The sequence below is a fragment of the Phacochoerus africanus genome, chromosome 6 (assembly GCF_016906955.1).
Source record: "Phacochoerus africanus isolate WHEZ1 chromosome 6, ROS_Pafr_v1, whole genome shotgun sequence".
NCBI lineage: Eukaryota > Metazoa > Chordata > Mammalia > Artiodactyla > Suidae > Phacochoerus > Phacochoerus africanus.
The window spans coordinates 98534676-98556839 of NC_062549.1; the positions used below are offsets into that span (position 1 = coordinate 98534676).

The following is a 22164-nucleotide window of genomic DNA, read 5'->3' on the forward strand; positions in this document are numbered from 1 at the left end:
CTCAGTCTCTCTGCTCCTGTACTAGCCAAGCTCTACTCTTTTACCCAAAGAGGCTTCTGTGTTGTGGAAGCCAGCCCCACGTGGAAGACTAAGACCTATTTTCCACAATGGAGGATCCACGTCTTTGCCTGTCCCAGAAGCCTGCTCAGATACCTAATTCCCAGGCTGAAGACCTGATGGTGTCCTCTGCCTCAGGACACCTCAGCAGCCCTCACAGAGGAAGTGAGTCAGGCAGGCAGCTTAGGGCACTTGTGGGCATGGGTGTGGCCATGCCACCCCAGGGCGGTGGGTGGAGGATGGGTCAGAAGAGCAATGATCAAAATCTCCTGGTGCAAGTGAGGCAGAGTGAAAGAGTGTGAGTGAGTGTGAGTGTGTTTGTGTTTGGAAACTGGTACCATCATTCTACTGCTGCCTGAGACCCAGTTTTGCCTCCTCCTTTGTCTCTGGGGGAGGGGACACCCTGTTATCTTTATTTTTCAGGCCATGACTATTCAACTTCTGCCCCAAACTTCCGCTCCCCCTGCTATCTTAAAGAAAGTTAACTGGTCTTCAGTCCTCTGAGGAATCATTTTAAAAGACTGGTGGGACTTTGGGAAAGCCTGGCATCTAGGAAAACTGCCTGAGAAAAAGGGTTTAGAAAGTAAAAGATTTGAACCAAGTAGGACAGACATGGGGCAGGAGTAGAGAGCTTACTCAAAGTTTAGCCAGGGCCCAAAGAGGAGACACTGGAACCCTGCTGGAAAAGGGAATCTGGGGAAGGCACGTAAGAAAGGTAGAGAGAGGAGTTCCCATTGTGGCGCAGTGGTTAACGAATCGACTAGGAACCATGAGGTTGCAGGTTCGATCCCTGGCCTTGCTGAGTGGGTTAAGGATCCGACGTTGCCGTGAGCTGTGATGTAGGATCCTGTGTGGCTGTGGTGTAGGCCGGTGGCTACAGCTCCGATTCGACCCCTAGCCTGGGAACCTCCATACGCCATGGGAGTGGCCCTAGAAAAGGCAAAAAAAAAAAAAAAAAGGAAAGGTAGAGGGAGGAGGTCCCCCTGGGCTCAATGGGATCAGTGGCATTTTGGGAGCACTGGCACGCAAGCACAGTGGGCTAAGGATCCAGTGTTGTGACAGCTACAACTGCAGGTTGGATGTGACCTCTGGCCCAGGTACTCCATATGCCACAGGGCGGCCAAAAAAGGGGGGAGAAAAGGTAGAGGGAACTGTGGAATTAGGAGATTGAGGGAGGGGGGAGTAACAGTAGGGAAGGGGTAGCCGGATGTGGTATGCTAATATGATATGCTATTAAAGGAGTTTAGCCTGGGGCAAAGGAATAAAGGGCTAGAGTGGTTGTTGGGAACTGGAAAATCGGGCTAAAGAAGGCTGAAGAGTCCCCTGGGGACTGGTTCAGGGAGCTAGTGGCCAGGGAATGGACCAACAGGTCTGAATTCCCTAGTGGTAGGTTGGCATGGGCTGGGGGCTCTCACCGCAAAGAGCAAAGGAAATGTTTGGAGGTCAGCTTCTGCCTCCTTCTCCAGAAAGAGCCTTAAGCAAGGGTCTCAAACTGGATTAGTGAGGTCATACATTCTTTCTTAACAGAACTGTCAAAGCCCCTGAACTTGACTAGATAAACTTTGAAACCAGCCACTGTCAGAGGTTCTAACTGTGACAGTATAAAAAGCACCATTTCATTACCGTAAAGAATTCAATTACCTCTACTTAGGGGGCCCTCTCTAAACAAACCCTTAGACACATTTTGGTCACACTCTGTCCTCGGTACGAATCAAGGCCAGTTTTGTAGGATAAACATTTGCATCTTCCTGAAACATTGCTTTTACCAGACTAAGGGAAAAAACATTTTACAATATGAATTTAAATACGGATAAAAGTGGTCTAGATGGCAAACTCGAACGCATTTTACATTAAAAAGTTGGAGGTTGGCTCCTTCAGAGTCTACTACAGGAGGGTATGTGTACCACTGCGGGTAGGTTTTAAACAGCACTGGGTGGAAACGCTGTGGGTTTACGGCGGGCTGGGGCGGGGGACGCCCTAGGGGTAGCGGGCTCCGCGCTGGAAGGACAGCGGAATCTCGAGGGCCCGCTGCCTGGGTCGGCCTTGGCGAGGCGCTCGGCCTCGGCGCGCGGCACTTGGAAAGGACTCTCAGGGGCTGCGTCCCCTCCTGCCTCCCAGTAGGGCTGGAGGTGAGAAGTGTGGCAGTCGGTCGCGCAGAGGGAACCGGGGGCTGCAGCCGGGTGCAGGTCGGGGACCGCAGTTGGGGTGGCCGGGGTGGGGTGGGGCAGGGGCAATACCGCTCTGCGGTCCCCGGTCTGTCCCGCGGTTCCCCAGGGCTACATCTAACCTTTAACGGAGAGACAAGGGGCTGGGAGAGAACCCACACTGCCTGCCCTCATCGGGGGGCTTCTCCCCTCGATGCCAGGATGCCAGTGGGCGCGGCTGCAGAACCCGCGCCGCAAGGGCTCGGGTCCCCGGGCCGGGAAGGAGGCGGCGGCAGGCGGCGGGGGCTGGGCGCGGCTGCCCCGCGCGGAGGCCCGGGCCCCTCCGCCCGCCCTTCTCTCCCTTTCCGTCGCCGGGCCGCAGGCCCACGCCCAGTCTCCCGGCTCCTGTGTTGCTCGCGGCCTTTCTTTCCCGGGCTGGCTGGCTGGGCTCGCACTCAGCTCGGCTGGGCTCGGCGGGCGGCGGGCGGAGGAGGAAGGAGGGAGGGAGCGAGCGGGCAGGCGGGCGGGCGGAAGGGGGAGGAGAGGAGCGAGCGGAGCCAGTTCGGAGGGGGCCCGGAGCTCGGACGAGAAGAGAGACGGAGCAGCGGCTCCCGGCCGGGCCAGCTCCGCGACGCCGCCGCCGCCGCCGCCGCCGAGTGAGTAGGGACCCCAGCCCGGGAGCCCGAGGCGCCGCGCGCAGGGGTGGGGCGGGACGAGGCCCGGAAAGTTGCCGAGAACTGGGGCCCGCGCGGACGCGGCTCGGCGGACTGGGCCCGGTGGGGAAGGGAGCGGGCTGAGGAGGGCAGAGGGGCCCGGGGGCACACCCTCGGGCGGCCGGGCGCGGGGCGCCGCCGCGGGCTCGGGGCCTCTGCCCGGCGCGCTCATGGCGGCCGGCCTGGGGGAGGGCGGGCCGGAGCGCCTCGCGGGAGCGGCCGGGCCCCCAGCGCCGCCCGAGGGCAGGACTGGCCGGGCGCCTGGGCGCGCCGCCCGGAGCCCGGAGGAGCCCTCCTGGGCAACAGGTATGGAACAGGAGGTGGGGCCGCGGGGCCGCTAGCGGACGGCGGAGCCCCTTTGTTGGAAAGTAGAGAAGCCCGGGGATCACTTGCGCGAGAGCCCTCTGCCTGGCAGCCGGCCCGCGCGGCGTGGCCCCTGCCTGGCTCTGACGGCCCCATGGCTAGAGTGGGAGGAGGGCGGAGGGTCTTGCTGTTCTTTCTTACCCGCCTACTGTGCCCACTCCGGGAGGGAGGTCAGAACGTCCATGTGCTTTTCGAGAAACAGGAAGGAGTGGCTCTGAGTTTCTGCCCCGGCCACCCCAAGGCGAAGGCTCCTATACCGTTATGGGGCGTGTGGGCTGGGGAGGGGGAAGCCACTGGTGAGACTGGTTTTCTGGGCCTCGACTCGCTAATTACTGGCCCGGAGGCTCACTGGCTAGTAGGTTAATTGCAGGTGTGTGGTACTAATTGTTGGCCTGAATTTAGGGGTTCACTCTCCCCAAGCCGGGCTCTTAGCAGCAAAATCTGGTCTCAGGCACCTGAGTTGCTAGGTGCAGGAGTCAGGAGGTTCTGAGGATCCTTGAGGAAAGGCGTGAGCTCCTTTTCCCAGAGAATTGAATCAGAGAAGGCCTCCAGCAGGCAGTCATTCCAAATCTGTGTTGGAGGGGTTGGTGTCCCATACCAGAGTCCAGGTGACGGGGCCTAATGTGAGCTGACAGCACTTGTGATGGGACTAGACTGCAGCCTCCTCCCTCAGGGCCTGGCCCTAATCATACAGTGACCTGCACAGACTCTCTGTTCTGAAGAGAGAGTTCCTTGTCTTTCTTGGTACCCCACAATCCACTCCCTTCACTGGGGCCTCTGGCCAGCTATCCTCCTGGGAGGAAAGGCCTCCACTTTCCCCTGTCACTGGCCACAGGCTGTCTGAGCCTTTACTGTGCCTTCAGCACCTTCCCCACATCTGGCCTCTTCAACCTGCCAGCCTCTCCCTGCCTCTGGGGGCTGTAGTCTCATGCAGTATTTGGGTGTGTTAGGGCCTCTGGTGGGGCAGTCCAGTTACATTTTGGGACCTGTAACTGCAGCCTGAAGCAATGGAGCAATACACCTCTTCTTGACTTTATCTGTTGTTTGCAACCTTCTGGTTCATTACCGGCTCTTGCTGCCTGAAAGTGTTTTCAACAAGGAGGACTGTTTAGGTCCTCTTCCACTTTTTTTTTTTGCCACGGTCATGGCATGTGAAAGTTCCCAGGCCAGGGAGTGAACCCAAACCACAGCAGTGACAACACTGGATCCTTAACCCCCTGCGCCACTAGAGAACTCCCACTTCTTTTTTGTAGTCTCAGGCTTCAGCGGAAGCTGGGAGCCTGTGGGACCCTCTCTTTGCCCGTCTCGCCTCCCTTACTTATTCTGCGTTCCTCACTCAATCCCCAAACTCTGAGAGCCACTGGGACTGGTAGCACATTTAGTCTATCAGATCCCTTCCTCATAGTCTCAAACTTCTGGCCTCCCAGCTAGCTGGGTCTACAAGCCCGCATGGTGACCCTCTGCCCCTTTTCATCCATCTCTGAGGGTCTGGGACAGGTTAGTCAGAGTTGGGGCAAAAAATGGGGGCTGGGTGGAGCCCCGTTCTAGTTCCTGGTAATCCAATGCCCATGAAATCCCTGCTCTGCTGGCCCCTCTCCAGCCTGTGCCTCCAAAAGTGGTGGTCTGTGTCTCTGAGGCAGGTGTGGTGTGAGAGAGAGAGGCAGAGAGCCACATACACCCTGTTTTCTCTTCATGTGTGTCGGGAAGTAAATTCTGTGAGTGGAAGAATATCCATAGGTGTGATTTTCTCCATCAGAAAATGAAGTAACTGTCTCGCAGGCCAGCGTGCCCCAGAAAAGCAGCGTTTGTCTCCCTATTCCAGGGGTGCATCCTGTTTTCTTCCGTCACCTTTCGTTATGGGACTCCTTGCTTGTCCGGCAGGCGCCTTGGTTCTGTGGGTATGTGTGAGGGAGGCCGTCTGAGAGCCCCTGTTTCCCTTCCCTGTCACATTGGGTCAGAAGTCCTGACCCTGCTGAATCTGGTGCCTCTCTGCTGGGCTAGGCCCTGGGGGCAGGGATGGGGCCGATGCTTCTCTGCTGATGGAAGTACTGGGCAGCACTGTGGTGTGAGAGAGCCCCCATTCATCAGCATTTCTGAACTCCTGACACATCCTGCTCTCTTGCTCACGGCTTCTGTTCTCCCTGCTTGGAGCAGGAAGGGGACAGGTGCTATCTTGTCCCTGGGTTGAGATAGTTGCACTTGCCCTTGACCTCTCTGTGACATTTTCTCTGCCTAACCCCCCTCCCCCAGCTCCTCACCTTCTTTGTAGGTATCAGACTGGCATACAACATCCCTGGGCCCCAGGAGTCGGGGAGAGCAGCTCCACTCACACCCTCCAGGATCCCAGCCAGCCCTCAAAATATCTGTGACAAGAGAAACTTCCCTGCCGGTTTCCAAGGACCAGGGTGACCGTGGACACCCTGACTCAATGGAGGACAGGTTGGGCTCCAAGAGACAGAGCAGCCAGGGGACTGGGTTAGGTCTGTTTCCCCACCTCCAATCAGGCTAAGGAGACAAGGTAGATAGGAAGAGCCAGAGGTGTTCTTCCACATCTAGGCATTTCTGCCTCGTCCCTTCTCTACTAAATTTTCTACAACTTTTCTCTAGGAAGAGAGTGTTTGTGTGTGTGCATGGTTCTGTGAAGAGAGTTCTACTTTGGATAATTATGTTTAATTTTGTTTGGTTCAAAAGGCTTCCATCTCTTTAACTAATTAAATATTTATTCTGGCTGAGGTGGAGGGGGAAGGGGCAGTGCCTACAGGGAGCTGAGGCCTGGAATGTCTGTGTGTGTGTGTGTGTGTTGTTGGGGGAAGGTGGAACTGCACCCTTACTGTCAGTGCTGACCTCTGCTTTCATCTGAGAGAGCAGCGACCAGGACTGGGGACAAGAGGGTAAAGTCCTTGAGCTGGAATACTGACCCGTGACAGGCCAGGAGGGATTTCGCAAGGGCTTCTGTGGTGGGTGGGGGCGGAGCTGTGCGGGGAGCGAAGAGCGGGCCAGAGGACCAGCCCGGCTCAGCTGTGATCTGCTCAGCCTTCAGCCAGAGGAGAGGAGAGGAGAGGGGCACCCGTTGGTCTCTAGTTCATAGCAGGGAACGATCTCCCCACTCTCTTTTCTCCCTGGGAGGGGACCACCTTCCTTCTGTGTCAGCTTTTAGTCTCAAGGCCAGCCTGGATACCACTCACCTAGCCTCCCACCCGGGAGGAGGAGGGGTAGGGAGCCGTTGTCATCCTGCTGGGTTCACTGCTGAGTCCCAGGACTGCCAGGCAGTGTGCTGGTCCCAGCATCAGGAGCCTCTTGCTGCTTCTCTAGCTCCAAACATCTCCTGTCCCTGCATGAGCCCCAGATTGTTCCTTCCCTCATTTGGGTATCCAAGTAGTCACTACCAACCTGGAGATCCTTTCTTTTTGAGTGGCAGGAAGGGGGGGAGGCAGGGGAAAATAGTAGCTCTTTCCTGAGCTGAGGGAATTTGTGATGGGTGTTCGCCATGCAGACTAGTATTTTATTTTCTAGACAAGACTTAATAAGAAATAGCCTCTAATTCCACCAGTTGTCTTAGTCTGCTGTCTCAATTCTCTGACTCCCATTCTCTGACTCTCTGCAGTCTTGCTTTCATTTTGTTTTTGAGAAAAGGCTTCAGATAGGGTTCTTCTGCCTTCTGTGTAGGGATTAGATGGCTTGGCATAGGGTATTAATTTTGTGTGCAATAGTTTGATGTCCATTGAGTGTCCTTGAGCTCAGCATTATTTGGGGGCATAATTTTGCTCTACTCTGGTCTCTTAATTTTCCGTAGGATCCGATGCCCCAGTGGGTAGTAAGGAAGGAGTAGGAAGGGTTTGCCCCAGCCCCACAATCCTCTTTTGGGCTTCCCTGGCAAGGAAGCTTCCAGTTATGGGTTGGCTTGGGGGCGTAAGAGGGTGGCTGGAGATGGGAGGGTGCCTCTGACTTAAGATTGTTGGCTCTAGCTTCTAGGGCCAGATATCCTACCTGTCCTCCATGTGGGGGAGACCCCAAGGCTCTTAAGCCTAGGGGATCAGGACTTCTGGGGGGTGTTAGTATCACCTTTGGTTGATGTGAATAGCACATGTTAGAATTGGAAAGCCACCATATTAAAGATGGGGAAACTGTAGTTCCTGCTGTGGCACAAAGGGATTGGTGGCATCTCTGCAGTGCTGGGTTTGGTCCCCAGCCTGGCACAGTGGGTTAAGGACCTTGCGTGACTGCAGCTGTGACATAGGTCGCAGATGCCCTGGACTGGGAACTCCATATGCCATGGGGCAGCAACCCCCACCCAAAAAAAAAAAAAGAAAAAAAGAAAAAGGGGATTAAAAAAAAAGATGGGGAAACTGATTTGATACATGGCCAGGACCAGGCTTGAGTTTGCCCCTGATCTTTTTATTACACCATGAAAACTTTGATCTGTTTCTTCCCCACTGCTGCCCCCCTTTGATGTCCTCTACCTTCCCCTTCCTCTTTCAGGATGCTCCAGACCTTATATGACTACTTCTGGTGGGAACGGTTATGGCTGCCTGTGAACCTAACCTGGGCTGATCTAGAAGACCGAGATGGGCGTGTCTACGCCAAAGCCTCAGACCTCTATATCACACTACCCCTGGCCTTGGTCTTCCTCATCATTCGATACTTCTTTGAGCTGTGAGCATACCAACCTACCCCCATGCCTTCCCTGGCTGCCAGCCACAGTTTCTTGTAGTTCAAGTTTGTCTCTTGCTGTTCGATTGGTCCTGGACCCTGGTGTTCTCACCACCCAGGTCCCTGCCTACTGTGTGCCCCCACTGAAGGCAGCATTGTCTTTCTGAGGGCTCAGCACCCTCAGGCCCTTTCCTTCAATGGTTATTTGTTCTCACCCTCCACCCCGCCTGGTCACTACTGAACACAGGCAGCTTTGTCAGCTATGGGCAGCCTACGACAGCCTAAGGCAGCCAGAGAGACGGGTTGCTGGGAAACTGAGGCCCAGGATAAAGTTGCCTGAGCTTGTAGTCCACCCCTGTAGCCACCCCCCACCTCCCGCCCATCTTAGGGGCTACCAGGAGACTGAGGTGCTTCACGAGAGCCAGACACTTCTTACTCATATCCCTTCCCCAGTTATGTGGCTACACCACTGGCTGCCCTCCTAAATGTAAAAGAGAAAACTCGGCTGCGGGCATCTCCCAACCCTACTTTGGAGCACTTCTACCTGACCAGTGGCAAGCAGCCCAAACAGGTATGAGCTGCAGACCCTGCTCTGGAAGGTACTGAGCTCCGGTGGGGAGTGGGGAGGGGATAGGGTCAGAATGCCAGCTCTGCTGGGTGGAGAGATGGGAAGGCAGTGGGGCTGACTTGGGCCATTAACTGGCGGGGCTGGAAGGTGGGTGCTGCTGAGTTCTGAAGCTGAACATAAATGGGCTTCTTCACTACTTGCAGGTGGAGGTAGAGCTTTTGTCACGGCAGAGCGGGCTCTCTGGCCGCCAGGTAGAGCGCTGGTTCCGCCGCCGCCGCAACCAGGACCGGCCCAGTCTCCTCAAGAAGTTCCGAGAAGCCAGGTAGGAGAAGCTGGGGCAAACAGCTGGTGGCAGAGGGAGGTCTGATGTATTGCTGAGAGGGGGGGGTCATGGTGTATGCAGGGAGATTGTGCCCAGGTGAGGGAAATTTGGTTATTACCAATATCCTTGAGAGGGTATCCAGGGGGTGGTACTTAGGGGTTGGTTGGAGGGCTGTGCCATTCTTCCACCCACTCTCCTAGTCATTTCTGCTTCCTCTTTCAGCTGGAGATTCACATTTTACCTGATTGCTTTCATCGCCGGCATGGCGGTCATTGTAGATGTGAGTGGGGATTACCGGCAGGTGGAGTGGGCATTGCTGGAAGATGGGGGTAGGTTCTCTGGCAAGGTGGGGTGAGGCCACAGAACTTGGGCCCCACTTCCTTTAACCTCTCACCATCTCTCTGCAGAAACCCTGGTTCTATGACATGAGGAAAGTTTGGGAGGGATATCCCATCCAGGTATGAGATGGGTCCTGAATCCTTATATGGGGTGATTAGGACAATCAGTGTAGGATTGGATCCTTGTGAAGAGATGATTTCTGAACAAAGCAGAAGGGACTGGAGTCATGGTGCTAAACATAACCTCAGGGGCTAGGAGGGCTGGGCTTGGAGAGGTGAGACCTTTGGGTCCACTTGCTGAGGTTCCTTACCTCTTTTCTTTTCTCTCTCAGAGCACCATCCCTTCCCAATATTGGTACTACATGATTGAACTGTCTTTCTACTGGTCCCTGCTCTTCAGCATTGCTTCTGATGTCAAAAGAAAGGTGGGTTAGGGGCTGTACCATTAAGCCTAGGAGCCAAGATAAAGCCCTGGGTTGAGGAGCTTCCCCTTTGATTTCTGGGTCCTTTGGATGGAGCTGGGGGATAACTGGAACTAATGGTGAGGGGGAGGAAGACTGGAGGCCAAGGAACAGGGAAAAGTCCACTGGAGGCTGCATCTTTTCTACAGGATTTCAAGGAACAGATCATCCACCACGTGGCCACCATCATCCTCATTAGCTTCTCCTGGTTCGCCAATTACGTCCGAGCAGGAACTCTTATCATGGCTCTTCATGACTCCTCTGACTACCTGCTAGAGGTCAGGCTTCCTGGGCATTTCTTCAAACCTAGAGACCCTGGTGCAGTCTCTTCTGTCCCGCTATCCTTTTTTTTTTCCTGGATGGTGGTGGGTGGGGGTTGATAGTCTTGGGACCAAGGAGGTGGGGGCATGGGGCCAGTGTGGTGAGGGGGACATGCATGTGATTGTGTATGGGAGAGTCAGGAGCCATGATGATGGATGGGGGCTATCTATGCAGTCAGCCAAGATGTTTAACTATGCTGGATGGAAAAACACCTGCAACAACATCTTCATCGTCTTCGCCATTGTCTTCATTATCACCCGACTGGTCATCCTGCCCTTCTGGTGAGTAGGAGGCCAGTCTAAACTCCTGTTCTCAAGGAATGAGGAGGGTTCCCCCACCCCAATCTGTCTACCCTCCATCTTAACCCTCTCCTTTCTGTGTTTACAATTCTTGTCTCTCCCTTCCCATCCCAAGGATCCTGCATTGCACCCTGGTGTACCCACTGGAGCTTTATCCTGCCTTCTTTGGCTATTACTTCTTCAATTTCATGATGGGAGTGTTACAGCTGCTGCATATCTTCTGGGCCTACCTCATTTTGCGCATGGCTCACAAGTTCATAACTGGAAAGGTGAAGACTGTCCCCATTTTGTAGGTCCTACTACCCTCCACTGCCCAAATTCTCTACCATATCAGCAGCCCTCTGAAAACTGCTACAGGGCCTTGGGTGTAGCTGGAAAACGCCATGGGAGAGAGGCAGTCCTCAGGGGTTTGTAACCCTTCTTCTCCCTTTCCACAGCTGGTAGAAGATGAACGCAGTGACCGGGAAGAAACAGAGAGCTCAGAGGGGGAGGAAGCTGCAGCTGGGGGAGGAGCAAAGAGCCGGCCTCTAGCCAATGGTCACCCCATCCTCAGTAACAACCATCGTAAGAATGACTGAACCATTGTCTCTGCTGCCCCTCAGAATAACGCATAAAGCCAAGGAACTACCCCACCCTCCCCACAGGGTCACTTTAAGCTCTGGGGAGAAAGGAGAAATCAAGAGGAGAGTGTTCTCCGTGCCCCCACCCCCTGCTTCTTTGTCACCCAGTTGCCTTTAAACCAAATTTGAACCAGCCAGTCCCCAGGAAAGGAGAGGCTGGTTATATCCTTTGTTAGAGGGGGGATGGTCTTATTTTCCTCTCTGTTTTCCAAGTTGTCCTTTCTATTACTTTCGAGACCTTTCCTGCGCTCTGGGGGTCGGGAGGCTACAACTCACATTCCAATAACTTCAGAATTTGGCCCTAGCTGTCTGCCTTTGACTCCCTGACCTCTAAAGCCAGGGTCGTGCCTTACTGTCCCACCTGTGGGCCTCATTCTGCCAAAGTTGGACCAAGGCTCACCTAAGCTCCCCAACTTGGACCAGAAACCAAAGCTGAGCTTTCACTTTTTCCCTCCTAAGAAACAAATGAACTGAGTGTAGGAGGGGTGCATGTGACCCATATCCTACCTCTGCCAAAAAGTGGGGGCCACACTGGGGACTGCTCAGACAAGTCTTCTGTTACTTCTCTGCCAGCTGTCCCCATAGTCACAGGTCCAAGATCCTAATGCCTCCTTTCTCTGGCCTCTTTCCCTAGGCTAGCCGGTTTGGAGTAGAATGGCAACTAGTTATTTTTATTTATTAAACATTTGGGGTTTTTGGTTTTAAAGCCAGAATTACAGCTAGCACCTGGCATTTCAGCAGAGGGACCACTTCAGACCAAAATGTACTGTTAATGGTTTTTTTTAATTAAAATATATTAAAGATTAAGTGAAACATAGCAACAAGTGTTTGAGACTATTAAGAATTGAGAGAAGAGCGATCAACTAAATAAACTAAGGTAGTCTTCCTCATGCCTTCATCATGGTTATGTAACATTTTCTTTTTAAAATTTTACATGGCAAATGAGAAAAAGCAAAAATAGAGAAAGGTCAAGATTAATGACAGCTGCCCACTAGGAAGGATGGGGGGAGATAATCGCTCATCTAAAGACCCAGAATTGAGAGATGAGAGAGAGAAATCAAATTATAATCTTAGTTTTATCATCTTGTTAAAAGACTTCCAAGAAACAATACAAACCAGGGACTGTAAAATACACAGTCCTCATTCCAGGAATAAAGTCTGTTAGAAGCATGAACACTCGAACCAACGTAGGGTAGGAGGGATGAGCAACAGGAGAATGTCAGGCCCAGGTTAGAATGGTAACCTCTCCCACCTCTAGTGTCTTAGGAGGTGGAGGAGGGCTCCTGCCTGTTAGCACCACATTGGAAGGGATCTCCTGATCCAGAACCCCCATTTCTATCTATTAGGAGCTGGGAGAGTAGCTAGACTGGAGACTTGGGGGGTCAGAATTCAACAGTCAGGAAGACCCAGTTCCTGAGGAAAGGGCAATTCAGGAAGAGTTCAGAAGGTTAGGAAGAAGGCTGTCCTTTAGAGAAGACGGCCTCTGCATTCGATGGCTCCACAGCAGCAAAGCAGCTCCTTGCCTTCCACACTGCCCACCTCATAGTTGTAGTCCCAGGTAAGTTCTGTCCCAGCTCGAATTCTCCTGAAGAGGAAGAAAAGAAAGGAGTGTGGTGAACACAGCAGATAACCCAGGTGCCTGGGGTGACAGAGTATGGAAAAAAAAAAAAAAAAAAAAAAGGAGCTCCTGTTGTGGCTCAGCAGGAATGAATCTGACTAGGTATCCATGAGGACGCAAGTTCGATCCCAGGCCTTGTCCAGTGGGTTAAGGATCCAGTGGTGCCATGAACTGTGGTGTAGGTCACAGACATGGCTCAGACCTGGTGTTGCTGTGGCTGTGGCGTAGGCTGGTGGCTACAGCTCTGATTTGAGCCCTAGCCTGGGAACCTCCATATGCCATGGGTGTGGCCCTAAAAAGAAAGAAAAAAAGAATATGCAGGTGGAGGTGCATATAGAAGAGGCCCTTAGAACTGTAGTAGTCCTTGCCCCCCTCTCCCCCAAGCTTGGGCTTCTTTTCCTACCCAAGCATCCCCTTTCCTGACTCCTCTTACTTGCTGGCAAAGAAGGCCACCCACGGGAAGCGAAGATCATGAGTATCCACGAAGACATTCTGGACAAACAGGTTGGGGCTGCAACTGTGCTGTAGGTTTAAGGACAAGTTCAAATAAGAACTAAGGAAACAGAATCTGGCTTTGTGGAGTGAGAGTTGGATGACAACAATGCCATTTGATCCTCCCCATCACAACAGAGAAGTTTTGAAAGAAAGCTACTTCTCTAAGATCCTTTGAAATTCAAGAATTTGTAACAAGAAAAGGTGGGTTTATAAACTTGTGTTAAAAGAACCAGAAGAGTTCCTGTCGTGGCTCAGCAGAAACCAATCTGACTAGTATCCATGAGGACATAGGTTCGATTCCTGGCCTCACTCAAGTGTGTTAAGGATCAGGCAATGCTGTCAGCTGTGGCGTAGATGGCAGACACAGCTCAGAGATCCTGCGTTGCTGTGGCATAGGCCAGCAGCTACATCTCCAATTTGGCCCCTAGCCTGGGAACCTCCTTATGCCACAGGTGCGGCCCTAAAAGAAACAAAAACCAAAACAAAACAAAAATAAAAGAACTAGAAATCTGAGGACCATGGGATATTCAGGACATACAGGTGAGGTTAAGTGGTCTCACATTGAGGTAGCGGCCCAGGTTGCCTTCAAGCTTGGCGTCGATGATGTAGCAAGACTCCTCACCATCGTAGAACTGGCGTGTGTTCTTACGAACAGGCGCGCTCTCCCCCTTTTCCACAGATGCCATGTTGGTTGATTTAATGGCAATCCCATGGGTTGATTTGAGAGCAAAACCCCGGGTTGATTTAACTGCCACTTGGCGCTTCACTGGACCTGGAGGGGAAGGAGAATGGGGTCAGACCCATCCATCCCACCTCATGCCTGGACATTCCACTTTCATTTTCATCCCACCCAATGCAGCTCAGGAATAACAATAAGTGGGGACTCTGAGGCAAAGAGCCTAGGTGTATGTTTTTTCAAGTAGGATTAGATCTGCTGGACAAGGGAGCTGAGGGGAAACAGTAGGGAAGTGGAAAGAAGAGAGGAAGGGGGATGTGTCAAACAATATCAACAGTTGAGCTGGGAGGTCAGGGGGCCTCCCAGAAATGCTTCAACTCTTAGGATCTGAACTTTCCCCTCTACTTCTTTAAAAAAATTCCTCTTTCCCAACTTGCCTATTGGTTCCTTCCTACTACCCCCCAAATTCTTCCAGACTACCAGACATGTTCTTCTTGTCCTCAAAGTCATCCCCTTCAGAGCCAGACGAGATGGTCTGGATATCATCACTGTCAACGGCTGTGGCTGAAGTCTGACCAGCAGTGGGCTTTCGGCTGGTCCCACTTTCCCCCTCACTTTCTGTGCTGCTGGACAGTGTCAGGATATCCTGGGGAAGCAGAAGGGTGAGAAGAAGGAATAAGAGTAAATGGAGAGGGTCCCTTCAGGTCCTTGCTTTTACCTACGGTTAGGCAGGAAGGGGCTGAGACTACAGATACTGGATGAAGGAAGATGAGGCAGGAAGTCAAGGCCAGAAAAAAAGAAAATATCTAACAATACTTATGGTGAAGGACTTGATGAGGTGGGGAGATGTTCCTTTACTCAGGCTCTGAGTAGAACAGAAGGCTGGGTAAGGTACAGCTTGAGAAAGGTCACTTACATCAGGGTTCGACTGAGCAAAGGCCAAGAGTCGTCGGCTCTGATGCATACTAGTCTTACTTGGTGGGCGGCGAAGTCCTTCAATCTTCACAGGAGAAGGATTGTAACCATAATTTCGAGAGCTTTCAGTAACTCTGAAGGGGGAGGAAGACATGAGAGGGGTCAGATTATTGGCTGTTTATGAGGCTGCTTTTGTAGGCTTGAGAGAAGGCAGATTTGGACACAGGTCAAAAAGAGAGGCACTTACATTGACATCTTGCTTCGGTCATCAGGGTCCTGGAAGAGACAGCAAGAAGAGCTAAATTTATTTTCATGGTCCTAGATAACAAATCAACAGTTATAGGCTTTAGCTAAAATGACCTCCAAGGCCATTAGCCAGTGAAAGGTACACTATCTAAAGTGGGGTGTGTGCAGAGAAATTACTTTGCAACTTAACAGTAATAATCATTCTTATCAGGAAGACCCCTGGAAGGGGGCATTAAAAAGTGTTCATAGAAAACACCATGGGCAGAATCTCACAAGGGCAAGGGACTCAGTTCACCACCTGTAATGTGCTAAGTTTCAACAACATTAAAAATATGTAACATCAGTTCCTGTTTTTCCACTTTAACAGAAGCAATGGTTAGATAACCTGAAATAGTAATTAAAAAAAATTACTTATAAACCCTTCACTTTGGAATGAATCCGATGCTTTTCACCCAGCAGGATGATTTCTATAAGCAAACACTAGGAATATGCTGGGTAGATTAATTAGGTTTGCCACAGAAATATCCATCAAATAATGTACATGTGAAGACTCATGGTGAGACTGCATTAAGTCTGTTGCTGCACTAGTTACACAAAAGCCACACTTGTCAGAGTTTCCGGCCACTGCTTACCTCTTTCTTGGCCTGCTTGATGTCTCCCTCATCCTTGAAGCCCAGCCCTGAGCTGGAAGCCTTCTCAGCCTCCCCTCTGCTTCCCCCAGCCCGGCCTTCTCCACCTTCACTAGTCTTGAAGGATGAACGGCTATCAGAGTCAGCAAAGCCACCTTCATTGACACTATTGCAGCTCAACCACGAAGCCACCTTGTTCTTGGGTGTCTCTTCAGAAGAAGGTGGATTGCAGCCACCTACAGGGATTGATGGGGAGACAGGAATATGTGGTGGCCCGAGGTCTGGGGGACGAGAGTCCTTGGACGGCATCTCAGATAATCCATTCTCCTTCTGGCCCCGGGTCTGCCGCCGGGTAGCATAGCTTCGCCATACTGAGCTGGTGCTGAAGTCCTCATCCTTACAGAAGTTATCATCTGAGCTATCGTCGTTGGACTCTTCCGGGTCCTCGGTACCGCTGTTGCCATCTTCCTGATCCTTTAAGTCTACACCACTGCTGTCAGAGGAACAGGGGGCATCACTCTCATATCCTTCCTTGAAGTTCTCCACACTCTCAATATGGTCCAGATTGGCAAAGTACTCATCACCCATTTCCAGGCCCTCCTTGTCGGCAAAGTCATCTGTCAGGATTTTGCCTAGGAATGAAGAGAAAGGCTTTCCAGGGTCATGAGGATCTTCTAGAAAGAATAAAGTTCCTTCCATCAATACCCAGCCCACCAGCACAGAGTCAAATCGCCTCCATTATGGTCTCATTTCTCTTTAATGAGACCTCATTACTGTCTCAACTACTGAGAGTAAGGGTAGCTTACTGTAGTTTTAAATCTTGCCCTGTGTTCCCATTCTTCTTCTTTACTTTGTTTACCAAAACAGAGTTCTTAAGTTATGTTAACTCTCTGGGTGGAGTATAGTGATGTGGGAAAAAATGACACACTGGACTCTACTGTCATGTCTCTCCACTGAAACATCATGCCCACAATTTTCATTAGATACAATGGACATGATGTTCTGTTGGCTACCTTTTCATGCTCCTCCTCAGGAAGCACTTTTGTCCCACCTGATCCACATTCATGTTCTTTACAGAAGAAAATCCTGGCCTCCTCTTTTTTTTCCTTTCTTGGCTGCACTTGGGGCATATGGAAGTTCCCAGGCCAGGGACAGAATCTGAGCCACAGCTGTGGCAACACTGGATCCTTAACCTACTGGACTACAGTAGGAACACCTGGCCTCCTCTTTCTCCCAGTTTACTTTTTTTTTTTTTTGCCATTTCTTGGGCCTCTGCCGAGGCATATGGAGGTTCCCAGGCTAGGGGTTGAATCGGAGCTGCAGCCACCGGCCTACGCCAGAGCCACAGCAACACGGGATCCGAGCTGCGTCTGCAACCTACACCACAGCTCACGGCAATACCGGATCGTTAACCCACTGAGCAAGGGCTGGGATCGAACCCGCAACCGCGTGGTTCTTAGTCGGATTCGTTAACCACTGCGCCACGACGGGAACTCCCCCAGTTTACTTCTTAAGCATTTTATTCTCATAAATAAATGTTCAACTTGTCTCTAATTCAATTTCCCACCAGTCCTAAACCCAGAAAGCAACCCTTTCATTTCATTACCAACCTGCATAAATACAGACAAAGGAGCCTTTGGCAATGTCATCCAAGCAGCGGATACCCCAGCCCTTGTTCTGGGTCTTGAAGAGCTGCAGCCGAACCTGCAGTCCATGTTGCACCAACCGGTTTGTGCACATGTTTGGATCACATTTGCAGCGTTTGTTACACTCATAAACTCTGGGAGGAGGTTACAATAAAATCAATCATGACAAGATCATTAGAATATCCATTACATCCACAGAACTTATAATTAAGGTGTCATTATCAAGTAATGATCTAGATGAGCACTTACTGAACGGTCTATGATCTCTGATTCATTTAGGATTACAGCCCAGAGAAATAACTCAGAAAGGGAAAAAGTGATTGATACAGATATTTATAGCACCACAGTTAGTAAGAGTGAGTAGTGAGAATGCTTAACACCTAGAGAAAAGCTAAGCAACCTATGATATGAATATGGATTAAGAGCCATTAAAATAAGTAGATAAGCTATGTCAATTTGTAGAAACAGGTAAGATAAAAATGTGTAAGAAAAGCAGAATCCCATATTAATAGATACTGAAAGGGAGTAAAGATGAGGAACTAGAACTAAAATTCGTGGGGTTCTTGCTTTTGGTAAAGTTGATTTTCATTCTTGTATTCAGTGAACATTTATTAAACCTGAAGAGCTGTGCTAGACACTGGGAACACAATGGAAAAGGTGACAATCTCTCCTCCTGGAAGCTCATATTCTATCTAGTTTAGGGAATTTACAACGTAATTACTTAAAAAATGAACTACTGAACTTAATCAGGGAGATCTAGTAAATATCAACATTAAAGGAAGATAATATAGTAATACTGTCATATTTTCAGGTATCAATGTTTCTGCTCTACTTAATATTAGGATTTTACTTCTTATTTTCTTAGTAGGTAAATTTAAGGAAGACAGTACTTTCAGAAAGATAGCAATAGTACAATCAGTCAAATTCCTCTGGACAGAGATGGTAACAGCAGCTTCTATTATTAAGCACATATATTTTGTATTTGGCATTACATCAATGCTTTACATACACTTTTATTCTATACTCAAAGCAGCCCTATAAAGGTGTTTTTTTAACCTAAAAAAATATTAAAGCATTTGGAGTTCCCATTGTGGCTCAATGGTAACGAATTTGACTAGGAACCATGAGGTCTTGGGTTCAATACCTGGCCTCTCTCAGTGGGTTAAGGATCCCACGTTGCTGTGGCTGTGGTGTAGGCTTATGGCTGCAGCTCCGATTTGACCCCTAGCCTGGGAACCTCCATATGCCATGGGTGCAGCCCTTAAAAAAAAAAAAAAAAAAAATTAAAAGCATGATAGACACAAAGAGAAGTATATGTAAAAGTCAACAGTGAAATGCATTTTTACAAACTGAACACATCATGTCACCAACACCATATTAGGAAACAACTTTGTCCCACTCCTGGGCATCTATCCAGAGAACACCATGACTCGCAAAAACACACGTAATCTGATGTTCATTGCTGCACTATTTTCAATAGCCAAGACATGGAGACAACCTAAAAGTCCATTGACAGAGGAGTGGATCAAGACGTGGTACAGGAGTTCCTGTCATCAGTGGTTAATGAATCTGACTCGGAGCTCCTGTCTTGGCGCAGCGGAAACAAATCCGACTAGGAACCATGAAGTTGCATGTTTGATCCCTGGCCTTGCTCAGTGGGTTAAGGATCTGGTGTTGCTGTGAGCTGTGGTGTAGGTCACAGACTCAGCTCGGATCCCGTGTTGCTGTGGCTGTGGTATAGGCTGGCGGCTATAGCTCCGATTGGATCCCTAGCCTGGGAACCTCCATATGCCGCGGGAGTGGCCCAAGAAATGGAAAAAAAAAAAAAAGAAGATGTGGTACATATACACAATGGAATATTACTCAGCCATTAAAAGGAATGAAATACTGGCATTTTTAGCAACATGAATGGACCCAGAAATTATCATGCTAAGTGAAGTCAGTCAGGCAATGAGACACCAACATCAAATGCTTTCACTGACATGTGGAATCAGAAAAAAGGACAGAATGAACTTCTTTGCAGAACAGATACTGACTCACAGACTTTGAAAAACCTATGGTTGCCAAAGGAGACAGTTTGGGGGGTGGGGGGATGTGCTGGGGTTGTGGGTTGGAAATCCTATAAAATTGGATTGTGATGATCATTGTACAACTATAAATGTAATACATTCATTGAGTAATTAAGAAAGAAACAACTTTGTTAGGTCCCTTAAAACACCACTGGGGGAGTTGTTATGGCTCAGTGGTTAATGAATCTGACTAGCATCCATGAGGATGCAGGTTCGATCCATGGCCTTGCTCAATGGGTTAAGGATCTGGCGTTGCTGTGAGCCGTGGTAGAGGTTGCAGACTCAGCTTGGATCCCGCGTTGCTGTGGCTGTGGTGTACGTCAGCAGCCACAGCTCCAATTCAACCTCTAGCCTGGGAACCTTCATATGGAGGCTGCGCGCCTCCATCCAAGGCCCTAAAACACAAAAAAACAAAAGACAACCCCACTGGGGTTGAGAAGGTATTAGTGCTCATATCCTCTATTTACAGCTAATAAAACAGGATCAGCTTGGAAGGGACAAGGACAGAATTTGAGCTCAGGTCTAATCACCACCATGTGAAAATTTCAGAGTAGCTATATTGAGTAGATTCATTCACTTAACAAAATTTGAGTGGTAACTATGTGCCACACATACTCTGGGTAAATTAGCTCCTGTTGATACAATGATGAGCAAGAAGGAAAAGGTTCCTGCCCTCATGGAGCTTACAGTCTAATGGAAAAAAGAAAAGAAACAAGTCAACAGATAATATAAAGGACATGAACAGGGTGCTCAATGAAAGAATTAAGGGAGTGAAAATGACCTAATTTTAGAGTGACTGGGAAAGGTCTCTCTGAGGAGGTGAGATTAAAGCTGAGAGCTCAAGGTTAAAGCAGATAAGCATGCAAAAAATAGTGGAGGGATGCCAAGAGGGCACAGTATGTATGAGGGCTCTTGAGGTAGGCTGGCAAAACACTGGGTGAACTAGATCTAGGCACTGAAGAATATCAGTGTGGTTGGAACAGTTTTGGAAGGAGAGAGATAGGAAGGGGCCAGAGAGTACATTGTCTTGTGATCCAAGATTAAGAGTTAGAATGAAATCCAGAATGCAGTGGGAAGCTATTAAAGAGTTTTAAGAAGGGGAGTGACATATTTGTTGATTATTTGAAAATATTTTTATGAAATGTTTCAAACACAATGAACAGTTGTCTACCAGTCAGGTGTTAGCAAATCTAAACACTGTTACAAGATTCAATCTTTTGTTTATAATTAAAACATAAGTGATACAATGTAGCCAAAGCTAATAGCTGACACTTCTTCACTTAGTTTTCAATATACGTTCAGCACTAATTCATGATCTTATTTCCTCAGTAGTCTCAATCTCCTCTGAAAGATACCCAAACACATCAGGTTTTCTATCAAACCCCTTTTCCCATGTCTCTCCTGCAGCCAAGTCTGACCTGCTCTCATACTGACTGTTCTCTATATCTGATACACAGCTGTCAGCCTGGAAGCCCCCTTGACTATGTATTCCGTATTCCTCTCTCCTGACTTTTTCCTTAATTTTAATAAACATTTCCAGTAACCTTTTTTTTTTTTTTTTTTGGGCTATCTGTGGCATATGGAGGTTCCCAGGCTAGGGGTTGAATTGGAGATGCAGCTGCTGGCCTACACCACAGCCACACCAGATCTCAGCCACATCTGTCACCTACACCACAGCTCATGGCAACACCAGATCCTTAACCCACTGAGTGAGGTCAGGGATCGAACCCACATCCTCATGGATACTAGTCGGGTTCGTTACCACTGAGTCACAACGGGAACTCCAGTAACTTTTTGAGAAGGAAAATAATGGAAAATTATGAAGTATTTCATGTCTAAAAATGTCTTTAGGTTACTTTAACATATAACTGATAGGTTTCCCGGGTTGAGAACTCTAGGTTAGAAACAATTTTCCCTAGAATTCTGAAAAGATTCCTTAATTGCCATTCTAACTTCTAATGTTATCTTGAAAAGGTCAAAGTCACTCTGAATTTTTATTTCTTCTATGGTCTCTTTCTCTTCTCTAGAAGCTTTTGCTTTTACAATTTTTTTCTTTCTTTCTTCTTCTTTTTTTTTTTTGGCAGCACCTGCAGCATGTGGAAGTTCCTGGGCTAGGACTGAACCTGTGCCACAGCAGCAACCCAAGCCGCTGCAGTGACTACTGGATCCTTAACTTGCTTCGACACAAGGGAACTCCCTAGGATTTTCTTTTTGTCTTCAGTGTTTTGTGGACACGACGTTCATGTTTTAGTGGGAATCTATTTTTCTTCCCTTATGGTAGGACCTGATTGGTCCTCTCAATTTGGAAACACAGATCTTTCCATTATGGGAAAATATCTGAATTATTTCACTGATGCTTCTTTCCTCTTTTGTTCTGTTAATTATTTTGTACTTCCCCCACCTCCCCCCTTTTAGGGCTACATCTGCAGTATATGGAAGTTCTTGGGCTAGGGGTCGAATCAGAGCTACAGCTGCTGGCCTATGCCACAGCCACAGCAATGCCAGATCTGAGCCATGTCTGCAACCTACACCACAGCTCATGGATCCTTAACCCACTGAGCAAGGCCAGGGATTGAACCTACATCCTCATGGATACTAGTCAGGTTCTTAATCCTCTGAGCCACAATGGGAACCCCAATTATTATGTATCTTGAGCACTAATTATTTCACTTATTTAGCTTTTTTTTTTTTTTTCCTTCAGAGCTGCATCTGTGGCATATGGAGGTTCCCAGGCTAGGGGTCGAATTGAAGCTGTAGCTGCCAGCCTACACGTCAGCCACAGCAACATGAGATCCAAGCTGCGTCTTTAACCTACACCACAGCTCACAGCAATTCCGGATCTTTAACCCATTTATCGAGGCCAGGAATTGAACCTGTGTCCTCAAGAATACTAGTCAGATTCATTTCCGATGAGTCACAATGGCAACTCCAGGAACATATTTATATAGATCCAACTTACCAAATATAATCCCACTCTTTTCACTCTTTCCCTGATTTGTCCTTCTCACATGCTG

The 22164-nt window shown here is 49.5% G+C and overlaps 2 protein-coding genes across 5 annotated transcripts in view; one reads left to right on the top strand and one right to left on the bottom strand.

Annotated features, from left to right (window-relative positions):
• Positions 1 to 2072: 2072 nt before the first annotated feature.
• Positions 2073 to 11673, top strand: CERS2 (ceramide synthase 2). 4 transcript variants are annotated; one of them, XM_047784722.1, is made up of 11 exons: positions 2073 to 2186; positions 7757 to 7930; positions 8381 to 8498; positions 8699 to 8817; positions 9040 to 9097; positions 9225 to 9275; positions 9488 to 9580; positions 9766 to 9894; positions 10112 to 10218; positions 10352 to 10505; positions 10674 to 11673. In XM_047784722.1, the coding sequence occupies exons 2-11, from the start codon at positions 7758 to 7760 to the stop codon at positions 10812 to 10814; spliced, it is 1143 nt and encodes a 380-aa protein (XP_047640678.1). In that variant the 5' UTR covers positions 2073 to 2186; position 7757; the 3' UTR covers positions 10815 to 11673. The 4 variants fall into 4 exon arrangements, with proteins under 4 accessions (XP_047640678.1, XP_047640676.1, XP_047640679.1 ...); XM_047784720.1 differs by lacking the exon at positions 2073 to 2186 and adding an exon at positions 2700 to 2857; XM_047784723.1 differs by lacking the exon at positions 2073 to 2186 and adding an exon at positions 3204 to 3220.
• A 240-nt stretch (positions 11674 to 11913) lies between these two features.
• SETDB1 (SET domain bifurcated histone lysine methyltransferase 1) overlaps positions 11914 to 22164 on the bottom strand; it is a 33033-nt gene continuing 22782 nt past the window's right edge. The window contains 8 exon segments of the mRNA XM_047784719.1: positions 11914 to 12441; positions 12908 to 12996; positions 13530 to 13741; positions 14126 to 14291; positions 14562 to 14694; positions 14808 to 14836; positions 15439 to 16067; positions 17046 to 17215. Coding sequence (XP_047640675.1) covers positions 12324 to 12441; positions 12908 to 12996; positions 13530 to 13741; positions 14126 to 14291; positions 14562 to 14694; positions 14808 to 14836; positions 15439 to 16067; positions 17046 to 17215 — 1546 coding nt within the window. The 3' untranslated portion in view covers positions 11914 to 12323.

Coding starts and splice junctions, on each gene's coding strand:
- CERS2 (XM_047784721.1), top strand. Junction 9,098..9,224: donor GCATGGCGGTCATTGTAGAT/GTGAGTGGGGAT, acceptor ATCTCTCTGCAG/AAACCCTGGTTCTATGACAT. Junction 9,276..9,487: donor GGGAGGGATATCCCATCCAG/GTATGAGATGGG, acceptor TTTCTCTCTCAG/AGCACCATCCCTTCCCAATA.